At 40.1% G+C, this 13859-nt stretch overlaps 1 protein-coding gene across 1 annotated transcript; it reads left to right on the top strand.

The window, feature by feature from the left end:
* Window positions 1–483: 483 nt before the first annotated feature.
* LOC110901785 (serpin-ZX-like) lies at window positions 484–1265 on the top strand. Its single transcript, XM_022148568.1, has 2 exons — window positions 484–513; window positions 876–1265. Exons 1-2 carry the CDS (start codon window positions 484–486, stop codon window positions 1263–1265), a joined length of 420 nt encoding a protein of 139 aa, XP_022004260.1.
* The last annotated feature ends 12594 nt before the right edge of the window (window positions 1266–13859 follow it).

Raw genomic sequence — 13859 nt, forward strand, 5'->3', positions numbered from 1 at the left:
GTTTGCACCACCGACCAAAGAATCGACAACGAATACAACTCCGCCATTAGGTGTACTTGACCCACCACACTCAGCGGTCCCTCGCATAAAATGGGCCACTACTACCATCACAATCGCCGCACCAATGGCGATCATGAACCCGGTGAAGCCTACGATGAATTTTGAGTCGAGAATTAAATTGAAACCAATCAAAGATAAACCCGATAGACGTGAATGGCGCCCACCATGGCACGCACCATGTCGCCATGTCGAGACGGAGCCGAATGCCACCGGAAGACATGAGTGGTGACCACCATGGCGTCTGGTTGATGATAATTTCTCCATTTTTTGTATCCCACTGCTGCTTCATGAAAGCTTGTTTTGCTCCATTTTCATGGTGATCTGATCATTACTGAACACATGAACTGAAGAAGGGTTCAAATGGGTTGAAGAGAATTCTGTTAATAGGATATATTTATTGAGTCATTATGTTTAACTTAGGAGATGATTTGTAGAATTTATTTTATTAATATGGTGAGACGATGAATATTATTAGGAGTTTGAATTAAAATTTGATTCTAATAAGATTTCTTGTTTAGCAAGTAATTAGTTTAGTATAAATAGATGTGTTAGTTTATGTTATTCTTTAAAATAATCGTAAATTTTTTGTGTTATGAATTTACATCGAGATAGTTGGTAAACGGGCAAGAAATTGTTGTTTGCTTCGTAAATTCTTTGGTTGTTTGCTTCGTTCTTTTTTAGTAAACAAGAAATTGCTGTGTTTATTTTTATTTGATTGATTCCAATATGAAAAAGTTCTGTTGGTGATGATTCCTGCATTTGACAATTGTTGTAATATGAATCAATATTTTTTGATTGGTAGATGTTTAATGTAGGCGGATGAGGTAGCTGATGAAGTTAATCTATGGGTAGAAAAGCAAACGAACAGGCTTATCAAACAACTCCTTCCTCCTAACTCAGTTAACAATCTGACATGGCTAATCTTTGCAAATGCAATCTACTTTAAGGGAGCATGGCTCGAGAAGTTCAACCGCTCATCCACAGTAGATGCCGATTTCCATCTCCTTGATGGCAGCACAATTACCGTTCCTGTCATGACGAACGGCAAAACACAATTTGTGTGTCAATATGATGGTTTCAAAGTACTACAACTTCTCTACTTACAAGGTGAAGATCACCGAGAGTTTGCAATGTACTTTTACCTTCCGGATGAAAAAGACGGGCTCCCATCTTTAGTAGACAAAAGTATAGACAATAAAGGTTAATTAACCTAAAGTCATATTAGACCAATCAAATAACAATTCAAAATAAGAACAAAAGCATAACCTAAAAGTATAAACCCAAAATTTATTCTAAAAAACCAATAGATTTCAAATTGGGACCATAATTAACCATAATCAAAGCTAAAAACATGAATTTACCCATTGATTGAGGTTGACGTTGAACTCGTACAAGGTGATGTGTGCAGCAGTGATTAAGATCTCCTCGATGTATGGATCCATCCTCTTGAGGACGGTGAGATTGAGGATTTCATGCTGTTTTGGTCTAGATTGGGCATTAACTTTCTAGTTTGAGACATTTTGGATGGTGCATTTGGGTTTCAGATCGATTGATATCCTCTATTTGAAACCCTAAACCCAGGTGGATGATGAGAGAGACGTGTGTTTGTGTGTTTCTTTATCGGGTTATATAATTATTTGACTTTTAAAGCACGCGGATCTAATAGGAAAATAACCTGCTTATTTGAATTTTCATGTTGCCACCGGTAACATGGTCACAATTAACAAATACCTTTTTATTTTTTATGGTTTTGCGTATTTTTCACACAATTTGCCACCGAAAATAAAAAGGTGGCAAAAATTGCAACCACTTTGCTACCGTATCATGATAAATACACTTATTTTCATTTTCGTGGCAAATCGGTGGCTAAATTTGCTACCATTTTTTTCGGTAGCAAATTTTGGTCACAATTGCCCAATTTTCTAGTAGTAACTTATCCACGATTCTAAGTCACTAGTTTTCGATTCTAATGGGCAAACTAGGACACATGAAATCACATACAACTTAGTGTCACTACGAGTACTTAGACTAGATAATACTTTTATAAATACATACTTTTTGTACTTTAAAATCTAAACCCCAAATCTAATTACTTCTTAAACGTTGTAGAACCTTACCCTTAATTCCTTATTCATAAACAACTCGTCACCCATGGATAATCGGAAGGCTTTGCAATATTGTGAGTATACTCGACGCCCTTTTTACCGTTTCTACACTTTTTGGGTGCAACATGTTTACATATACAAAACACACTCAATATACATACTTTTATGCAATCATACAAACAATCCAATACATGCTTACTAATATGTTATGCTTGATTCATTAATCTGGGGTTGCTCGTTTTGTGATAAATGTGTCATTAACTTCGTACGAGCCTACCCTTAACATGTATAGCGCTATAGGAGTAACGCACCGCCCGTGAACTTGAGGTTATGTTAAGGCATTCATTCATACTTGCGTTAAACCTTGGGTTGACTTGTTTGTTCACATGCCAGTTCATACGTTAATCTTGATAACTAGGTTTTCCATGTGGATTGTTCTCTTTTATATACTTATATGCTAGTACACCAAAACTTTTATGATCGCCAATACTTTTGTATTGAATTATACCTTAAAACATGTTGTATGATTACGATGATGATGATGATGCACGGAACTTAGTAGGATGCCTAGAAACGCACTTTAAAGCTTTAATACTTGTTGTAATGTAATTCATTTTGTTTCAGCATGTTGTATTCGATTTCAAACAATGTAATTAATTCTTTTATCAATGAAATGAAATTTATTATTAGATACTTGTCACAATTTAGTGTTATGAAGTCTCGAGCAATCTATTTCATCTCACTCCGATGTTTCCGCCATCGGTTGGGGTGTGACAGGTTGGTATCAGAGCCATAACTATAGGGAATTAGGAAAATTGCCATGCTTTTGACCTAGTCTATAGTTAAGCACCACACTCGACCATACTTGATTTATGTGCTAATTTCTTGAAACATCTTTTATGTGCTAAATTCTTGAAATGCCTTTTATGTGCTCATACTTGTTTCACTATTTCAAAAGGTACGCCTTTCCTAAGGCCATTTTACACGATTATGTTAAACTCGAAAAACATTCGTATTATACAAACGAGATGACTTCACCAAAATAACCGTGAAACCCACCATTTGGTGAATGATTCTCAATCCACTTATTCTTTTTGCATAAATTTCGCCATCAGGAGTGAAATCCTTACCTTAATGGAAAAAATCCATTTCAAATCTATTGTGTCACAACCCCCGACCACATCCTGGACGGGAGCCGCGAGCAGTCAAGTGGTACTGGTGGTTATTTTGAAAATATTGTAGCGGAAAATTTCATCAGGACCGTGAGTTAGGAAAATACCAGAGTTTAGAAACACCGGATTTTATTTATTAAACAAATGAGAATAAACCCATGTTTTACAAAGGTAGCTTTAATATGGGATAAACCCAAATATATGGAACAACATTTTCTTACTTTAACTTAATTGATAAAATAAGCCACTTCTTTAAGTCTTTCGGTGCCGTATCATCACTCTTATTCCAATCTACTGTAATCACCTGAAACGCGTTTTAAAAACATTTGATTAGCAGGAAATACTGGAGAGTTCATTCACTTTTGTACAAAAACATATTTGTTATAATTTACAGTATTAAGAGTTTTTACATTTGCTCCTTCAAGATTGGTAAAGACTTAATCACTGCAATTTACAACTTTGTTATAATTTACAGCATTAAGAGTTTTTATATTTGCCCCTTATCCTATAATTATCTGGTCTAGTTGTCACTCGACCGGATCTATAACTGTGGACATATCACTAATTAGGCTCGCCCACCTAGAAGTGATAAATCAGTAGTAATGTGCACAATACCCCCACTTACTGCCATTAATTAAAGATTTGCAAAGACTTAATCCCTGTACTTATAACTGGAAAACGTTTAGGGTTTTACAAAGAAACTTTGATAAAACAGAATGACTCACCTTGTTAGCATATAGTCTTGATTAAACAAGCATCTTGATTCTAAGTCTTCTGATGATTATACAACTTGTTTGATAGTAGGTTTATGGACCGGAGTTTAGTTTAACAGAGTGGAATACGTATTAGTGTAAAACCACATCAAACCTGACGATGGTCACGAGATCAGAACCTTAACGAAATTCACAAAGTATAGTCTTATTTAGACAGCACTTTGGCATTCGTTAGTTGGTTCCCGAATCGATCGGACAGAATATCGCATCGGTGATTATTGGTTAGAACACCAACGTATAGAGAAAAGAAGAAAAAAAATGAGCAAGGAAGAATGAAATCCTAGGCTCCTATTTATAGGTAAGGCATATTTCTTTCTTAGTTATGAAGTTTTCTTACTTATTAAGTTTCCTTTATTTATTAGGTTTTTCTTACTGATTAAGTTTACTTATCTATTAAGTTTACTTAATTGTTTTAGCTGTCAAGTTTACAGAGCTTTTTAACTGATTATCTTACGTAGTTGTTTATCTAATTTAATTTACCTTAACTGTTTAGTTAAGTAATTTACTTAGCTGATTAATTAATTAACTTACTCAGCTTGCTTAACTGCTAAGTTTCCTTTCCTGTTAAGTTTCCTTAGCTATTAAGTTTTCTTAACTGCTAAGTTTTACATAACCATTAAGTTTACTTAATTATTAAGTTTACTTAACCATTAAGTTTTGTTAGCCACTAAGTTTACTTACCATTAAGTATACTTAACTACTAAGTTTACTTAATCGCTAAGTATTCTAGTTTAACAGCTTCCTGAATATGAGTTCTAATGCTTGATACAATGGAACTCGTATTAGCGTATTAACCCAATTTAACTTTAACGATAATCACGAGATCAAAACTCACAACAAATGACAAAGTATAGCCGTATACATGCATCACTTAAACATCCGTTGGATCAGTTTCAATCAATCGAATATAGTACCGTGTCCGTGATTAGAGTTATTACCCTGATAACGAGCAGAGATTTAGGGTTTAGGGGTGTTGTGCAAAGAAATGGAGATACGAGAGAATAAGTTCGTCAAAAGTTGATCGAACTTGTGCACAGACTTCAGTCCCACTGCTGCCTGTTATATACCCCAAACTTGCACCTCCCGCGTGTCACGCACGTTCTGGCCTTCCCTAGCACGTGTCGCGGGGAGGGTTGACCTGGCTTCGGTCGCCATGTGTTCCACGTAGGTCTGACACGTGTCGCAGTGTCGTGACGCGTGTCCTTGGCCGCCCTTTTCTTCCAATCGCGCATTTTCCTCGATTTTTGTGCTAGTGCTTATCGCGTATGTTTGAGTGTTGATCTTAAATGGTTCGATTTATAATTACGAGTCTACTAAAGGTACATTTTGCGCGGGTCGTTTCATCAACCATCAGGTTTTTTAGCTTTATCGTGCATACTTCGGATTTTGTTTATGGATCTTTCCGAGGGTTGTTACATATTGGACCCTTGTCAACGTGTCGGAATTAACTTTCTTGACCCGACGAGTACTAAACGCACTTAGGGTACGACGTTGTCAAGTTAGGGGTGAAACCCACATCTTGTCAACTAGTCCCACTCCTCGATTTTTGAAATCCCACCAAGTCTCAAACTTTCGATTCATTTGAAACATGTAGTAACCGGAAGGGTGAATATTGTTAACCAAAATTTCATCGAGAGTATTCCACCTATTAAGCCAAAGCATCCTTCCCAAACTCGAAAGAACTTTCGACCACTTTGGTTTAGTCAAAAGTTCCGTTTCGGAACAATCCGAGTTTTAATCAAACTTCCATTTTACAATATCAATTTTTTTCTCTTATCATGATTCAAACTTTCCTTTCCAAAAATTCAAATTATTTTCAAGATGGTTACACACACATCATACTAAATCTTTTCATATACTTATACGTTATTTACATGCATGATTTCAAAAACGTCACCAACACGATTTACATTTCCCGAAATCCCTAAATGGAGGCTTATCACCAAGATAGGAGTGATTTCCTTTCCTTGACGATTAGCTCCGCTCCTTCCCTTCTTAAAACGACCTCACCAACGAACTAGGGGTGATTCCCTTACCTTGGTGATCGTTACCAAACTTTCTTTTCAAGAGACTTTATTATGCCAACCACACGATCAAATCTCATACCTAAATCGTTTATCATTTTGTCAAATTTTTACTTATGCAAAATTTCAAAATCATTGTTTTATCAAACGTATTTCTTACCCTACAATCTATTTTACATAGTTCCCATATACAAAATTCCTAATTATACCTTAAACGTTTTATCACCCGATTTTCAAAATTTTATGAAATGCTACCTATCAACTTAATCGGTCTAATGAATCTCTTGCCCATGAATTTCATTCTCGACCTACTCACTAAAACAAGTTCACATTATATCATTATACTAAAGACATTTGTTCTCAATTGGAGACTAAACCAACTTTTTCTCACAAGCTTATAAAATCTCATAGATGTTATAAAGTCATTTGCTAGAACTCTTTTCAAAATCAATAAATCGTTTTGCTAAAACTCTTTTCAAAATCACTAAGTTCATCTTTGCTGAAATTCTTTTCAATGATCGAAGTTTTCATAAAAGTTTCTAAAAACAACTCTTCGTATTGAATAAACACTGGTTAAATGACCGGAATCAGATAAACCAGGGGGTTAGGTTCTGCATAAAAAGGGTTGGTTTCTTCTCGTTCGGTTCAAGTGGACAGATCTTCTTCTCTTCTTGATAGCTGCAAAACAGACACCGTTAGACTCGCCACAGGGAGAATGGAGGTTCTCTCCGTGACCACCCTCTGGCGTGAGAAAAAGTATCGGTATTTGAAGAAGAAGAAGTATAAGTGAAGTGAATGTGACTTGAGAATTATACCTGAATTACTCTTCTATTTATAGCCGAAGTTTTGGGCGGGAAAACCTGTTATTGAAATGTTGACGGAAGATGCTAACTCCGTAAGCGGTTATTTTCCCCTCCGTTAATTCTCTTAATCGGGCGTGAGAGCACACGGATCGTGATCTAGATCAACGGCTGGGGTATTGCCACATGAAAAGTGGGCAAGTGGAGATTTCTCTTCAATTCCATGCCATCATCGTGACTTTAAGGGAACCCTGGGATGATGACACGTGGCCAGACGGTTATAACCGTCTGGAGTGTGCACGATTGACTATTCTAGAAGATTACTGCCGTAATCCAGTGTGACTCCTTATCGTGTGGTATCAGTGAAGTAAATAATATCCAAGTCTGGGTATATTTTAAGCGGGAGTGCTCGCTGGGATTTTTATCCCTATTTGTTATGGAGAAAGGCGCAAGGATTCATTAATTTCCTTTTGGCACGCAGGTGTTGCCTGTTGTCTTTCTTCTATGCTCTCTTTGTAGGACCAGTGCGCGGCCGCGCAAGGTCTAAAGAGGGTTAAAAGATGAGGTTGTGGTATGGTCCCAAGTATTCAAGGCGAGGTTTTTGGGACCTTACCCCTTCAAGTCCCCCCAGTCTAGTGTTGCTCTTATGTAAGTAAGTGGAGCACTGGACTATGAGAGAAAGTTGCTTTTTGCTGTAGAGTTTTTGGCGCGAAAATGGGGAATCTTCTGGGAGAAGATACTCTTGCTTATTATGACTCTGTTTGAAAATTGTTACTGAAGGAAATTTGTGAATTTCCTTCTTTGGTCTGATCTTGCTTAATCATGATCTGACGTTTTATTACGTCATTTGTAAATAAAAAATGAATATGTGCAGTACCCTTTCATCTTCTTTCTTTGGGATATGTGCAGACGCTGTTAGACTTCATTTAATGAGACATGACGTTTTTTTGGTAGCGTCGTTTAGGGGGAGATGATTTGATAGTTTGATCATGATGATTTTTCCTTTATCGATGCTGGTATTTCCATTATATATACATTTGGTAGTTGTGAACTTTTTACCTGATTTGGAGATATGAGGACCAGACAATCCTCTCGTTCTCGAAGATTGTTGGAGATCTTGAGAATCTACGAGGCCGCTGAAGGTCTTCTTCGCCTTGCTAATTCGCCGCCATTGGAGGTTACCAGAATTGAGGAACCTCCTAGTTTCGCTTTTCACACATCTGTGGGCTCCGGTTACAAATCTTGCCGGCCGAAAGATGCGGGTGATGAAGGGGTTGTTTCATTATCTGCTGATGCCTTGTCGGAACGTTTTCCGGCTAATCAGAGGGGTGGATGCTTGCTAGTGTACCGTCGCCGGAATAGACGTCGTTCTGAATCTTCTCATGGTGATCAGATAACAGTTGCCGCCAGTGACGAGCCTACTGTTGATCCTCTTAGTTAGGTTGGTTTAGGGAAATGTTATATACCTCTGTTGAGGTTGTAGGTATGTTTATTTTGCAACTGATACTTTTGAAGAAACACTGTTGTGTTTTTGTAAATGGTTGTTAAAGTGCTTTTGCTGCACTAGTAACATTTTTGATGTACTGCTGTGCATATTTGCCTTGACAGTGTATAAGTTGTGTTTGGATTACAATATGTTGCATATGGATAATTACTTTGTTTAGGTAGAGCGAATGAGAATGGTATTGTGCTCATGTGTGAACGTAGGTCTAAAATGTGCGCGAGGTTGTACTTATTTAGACCGTTCATGAGGCGTACAATGTTTACCATATTGTTTTCGCGTATACCAAAAGAATTATATGCAATTTGTAACAAACGGTAAAACGAAAAAGGATAACTGTTGCATTAATAGGGCGCAGAGCCGATAATACAAAGTAAAATAGAAAAATACATTGCCTGTATAAGTCTGACTTTCTTGAATAGCTTGGCTATATGTAACACCTGCGCAGCTGCTGCGCGTTCCAGGTGCAAGGAACAGTTATTCCGTCTATTCTTATTAGGGTGTACGCCCTTTTGCCCAGGACCTCATTGATAATGTACGGCCCTTCCCATTTTGGTGCTAACTTGCCCGGCTTTTCCGCATTGGAAGCTTCGTTGTCGCGTAAGACGAAGTCCCCTGGAACGAAGGTACACATGCGTACGCGCACGTTGTAGTACTTTTCAAGTTTGGAATTATATCTTGCTTCTGCGATGGCGGCGTTCTCGCGCCTTTCTTTGAGAAGATCTAAATCCATTCTTCGTTCTGTTTCATTATTTTGCTTCTCCATGGCAAGCATGCGCGGTGATGGAAGGCCAATTTCGGCTGGGATTACCGCCTCTGATCCGTATACCAGACTAAATGGGGTTTCTCCCGTACTGGTTTTTGGGATGGTACGATGAGCCCATAAGATGCTAGGGAGCTCATCGACCTATCCTCTGCACGCTGTCCCCAGTCTCGCCTTTATGCCATCAACGATTTGTTTGTTGATACTTTCGACTTGCCCATTTGCCTGTGGGTGCGCCATAGAAGCAAAGTTGTGTTCAATCTTCATTTCCTTGAACCACTTCTGGAGATCTTCTGAGGCAAAGTTAGTGCCGTTTTCGGAAATGATGCGCAATGGCAATCCGAATCTGCAAATGATATGTTCCCATATAAATTTGCGCACCACCATTGTTGTGGTTGAAGCTAATGCCTTGGCCTCAACCCACTTTGTGAAATAGTCAACTGCCACGATAATGAATTTCACAGCGCCAGGCGCATCAGGGAATGGTCCAACAAGGTCGATACCCCACTGTTGGAAAGGCCAGGCAGCAGTGACCGGTACGAGAGGATTTTTCGGACGAAGGGTTTTTGGCGCGTGGCGCTAGCAAGCTGCGCACTTTCATAATAATTCCACCGCGTCCACATGCATCCCCGGCCAATAGTAGCCTGCGCTCATTATTTTTGCTACTGCCATACGCGGTCCGGCATGTATTCCGCAAAGTCCTTCGTGGATTTCTCTTACTAAGTACTGCGCATCTGTTTTGTCCACACAGAGTAGGAGCGGACCCATGAATGACTTCCAGTATAAAATATTGTTTGCCATTTCGTAATTTATTGCTTTGTTCTGGATCTTCCTAGCTTCCGCTTTTCCCTCCGAAAGTTTGCTATGATGTAGGTACATGATGATCGGAGACATCCAGGATGGGTTGCCGACCTCAACGATGTTTACTTGTTTGAGAGGAACGGAAGGATTGGACAATACCTCGATGCGCACCTCTTTTGCTAGATGCCTGAAACTGGTGGCGGCCAATTTGCTTAATGCGTCCGTTGCTTATTTTCACTTCTGTTTATGTGAATTGTCTTGAACGTTTGGAATTGGCTGATAAGCATTCGCGCTTGTTCCAGATATAACGCCATGGCTTCACCCCTTGCATCATAGTGCCCATTAACTTGTTCGGCCACTAACTTTGAATCGACGTGAGCTTCAAGATTTTTTGCTCCCATTTTAAGCGCCAAACGGAGGCCTGCCAGGAACGCTTCATATTCTGCCTCGTTGTTTGTGCTCTTGAAATCTAAGCGTATGGCGTATGTAAGCTCGTGATCGTCTGGGCTAACCAATCGCAGGCCTGCGTCTGCTCCATCATCATTAGAAGCCCCGTCTGTGTGCAACGTCCAAACCCTATCGTCGAAAACTGGAATAGGGTTTTGGATCGCTTCACATTCCTGCACTTTGTCTATGGGAACTTCTGTGGCGAAGTCTGCTAAAACTTGCCCTTTGATTGCTGGCCGAGGTCTATATAGGATATTGTATCCTCTCAGCTTAATGGCCCACTTAGCCAATCTCCCCGCGACATCGGGTTTGGATAGAATTTGGCCTAAGTGATAATTAGTGAGAACTGCGATGACATGACCAGAGAAATACCGGCGTAGTCGTCGTGATGCATGTACTAGCGCGAGGACCAATTTTTATATCATCGAGTAGCGCGTCTCTGGGCCAGTCAGCATCTTGCTAATATAATATATCGGGGTCTGAATGTTCTCCCGTTCTACCATTAACACTGCGCTGACCGCTACCTCTGCTACGGACAAATACAAGAGTAGCGGTTCTTTTTCTCGCGGTGCTGTTAGTGTTGACAACTGAATTAGACATTCCTTCATTTGTTTGAAGGTCGTTTCCGCTTCTGGTGTCCACTAGAAGTGGCTCTTCTTGGCACAATTGCGCAGTGTGCTAATGAACGGATAGGACTTTGCAGCGTGATTTGCTAAGAATCTGTTCAAGGCTGCTAATCGTCCCGCGAGTCGTTGCATTTCTTTCACTGTTACGGGTAACGGCATTAGCTGGATGGCTTGTACCTTCTCCGAATTCACTTTAAAACCGTCTCTTGTTACTATGAAACCCAAAAATTTTCCTTCTTCCATTCCGAAGGAGCATTTTGTTGGGTTAAGTTTCAGGTTAACGCTGCGCAAAGAATCGAACGTACGCTGAATGTTTGCGAGCATGGTTTCCTCTTCTTGGCTCATGATGACGAGGTCATCCATATATACTTCAACTGTTTTACCAATGTCTTCCCCAAAGACTGTATCCATTAAGCGCTGGTAAGTGGCTCCTGCATTACGGAGACCAAAAGGCATTTTTGTTTAGCAAAAGATGCCTTTATCTGTACGAAAGGCTATCTTGTCTTCATCTTCCTCTTTCATTTGGACCTGATGGTAGCCTTTATAATAGTCGAGAAAACACTTCCAGTGGAAAGACGCTAGAGAGTCAACTTTTTTGTCTATTTCTGGTAACGCATAGCAATCCTTCGGGCATGCCTTGTTGAGGTCTTTGAAGTCGACACACATGAGCCATCCGCCATTATGTTATTGAACCATTACTGGGTTAGCGACCCAGGTCTGGTATTTTACTTCGCGCAGAAACCCGGCGTTGAGTAACTCTGTTACTTGCTCGTTCATTACTTTTGCTTTTTCAGTGCTGAGACTGCGTCTTCCTTGCGGGACGGGTTCTGCTGAGGGGCGGACGTTCAAACAGTGTTGCGCTATATCTCGTGGGACTCCAGTCAGTCTGCTGGGCACCAGGCGAATATATCTTTATTGTTTGAAAGTAATTCCTTCAATTGTATCCGTATTGCGGGTGAAATGGCGTGCCCTAGTAAGATGGTCTGCTCTGGATACTCTTCGTTGAGAACCCATTTTTCCGGTTCGTTTGGTGCTGATGGTTTGGCAACCTTTGCTAGTGGTTCATCGTCCACGTACATGACTTCCTTGCTTGAGTACAGAATTGCTACTCCTGTTTCCGTTGGAAAGCCGCAAGCAACATGTGGAATCGAAGTAATCATGCTGAATTCTCTTTGCGATTTTCTTCCCAGCAATACATCGTGGCGCGATGTTGCTGGCATGACCATGAAATTCACTGTGACTGTGCGCGAATGCTCGCCATCTGAGAGAGTCACAGGAAATGCAATTTTTCCCAATGGGAACACAGCTTCGTTGCAAAAACCAGTGAGGGGAAAATCAACTGGCTCTAAACGTGTTTTATCTTCTGGATCAAGTTGCTTGAAACATTGTTCATAGATTATATCCATCGAGCTTCCTGGATCTATGAACATGTAGTCGGTTCTGTAGTGGTCGAAGATACCGGTGATAATTATTGGACGTTCTTCCTGAGGACCTCCGGGGACAACTGGAAATACAACTTGCTACTCTCTCCAATGCTGATTATGGCTTCGTTTGTTCGGCCTTCGTGAAGGGCCTCCTTGCACCATGTTTATCTGCTTTGGTTCAGGCTTCCTGGTGGTTGGTATCTTCTGATTTTTGAATCGTCTTATCATGATTACTGGATTGGATGTCCCACTGACTAGGTATCTGTGGGTCCAATACGACAGTGTCAAATTTACCTTTACCTTCTTTCAGAGTATCAGATCTGACATTTGGTAACTCAGATCTGTTGTTTTGTGTGAAAATTTGGTTCATAGCGATCTGGAATCTTTTGAACCAGTATTCTGGAGTTCTTTCCAGGGGTAGATCTGGACGGTTATGAACTCCTGTTTGTATCATGGAGTCATTTCCTTCCGAATGACTGCTGTTGTTTTCTTTACTTCCCATGATTCCGTCGACCTGGACATCTCAGGTTGCAAAACCCTTGAATTCAGATCGAGGACTTGATGGGTGAAATGATGAATTCTCTGCCATATGAAACAGAGAGTGAAGAAAATATGAATCGAAACGAGAAAAAACAGATGTAACTGAGAAATCGGTGGGCGCTAATGAAGAAACACTGGTTAAATGACCAGAATCAGATAAACCAGGGGGTTAGGTTCTGCATAAAAAGGGTTGGTTTCTTCTCGTTTGGTTCAAGGGGACAGATCTTCTTCTCTTCTCGATAGCTGCAAAACAGACACCGTTAGACTCGCCACGGGGAGAATGGAGGTTCTCTCCGTGACCACCCTCCGGTGTGAGAATAAGTACCGGTATTTGAAGAAGAAGAAGAAGAAGAAGTATAAGTGAAGTGAATGTGACTTGAGAATTATACCTGAATTACTCTTCTATTTATAGCCGAAGTTTTGGGCGGGAAAACCTGTTATTGAAATGTTAACAGAAGACGCTAACTCCGTAAGCGGTTATTTTCCCCTCCGTTAACTCTCTTAATCGGACGTGAGAGCACACGGATCGCGATCTAGATCAACGGCTGGGGTATTGCCACATGGAAAGTGGGCAAGTGGAGATTTCTCTTCAATTCCATGCCATCATCGTGACTTCAAGGGAACCCTGGGATGATGACACGTGGCCAGACAGTTATAACTGTCTGGAGTGTGCACGATTGAGTCTTCTAGAAGATTACTGCCGTAATCCAGTGTGACTCCTTATCGTGTGGTATCAGTGAAGTAAATAATATCCAAGTCTGGGTATATTTTAAGCGGGAGTGCTCGTTGGGATTTTTATCCATGTTTGTTATGGAGAAAGGCG

The sequence above is a fragment of the Helianthus annuus genome, chromosome 13 (assembly GCF_002127325.2).
Source record: "Helianthus annuus cultivar XRQ/B chromosome 13, HanXRQr2.0-SUNRISE, whole genome shotgun sequence".
Classification (NCBI taxonomy): domain Eukaryota; kingdom Viridiplantae; phylum Streptophyta; class Magnoliopsida; order Asterales; family Asteraceae; genus Helianthus; species Helianthus annuus.

Excerpts from the sequence above, each read along its gene's own strand:
- LOC110901785 (XM_022148568.1), top strand. The coding sequence starts at position 484 with ATGATTTGTAGAATTTATTTTATTAATATG. Across the intron at positions 514-875 it reads GAATTTATTTTATTAATATG|GCGGATGAGGTAGCTGATGA; the intron begins GTGAGACGATGA and ends TGTTTAATGTAG.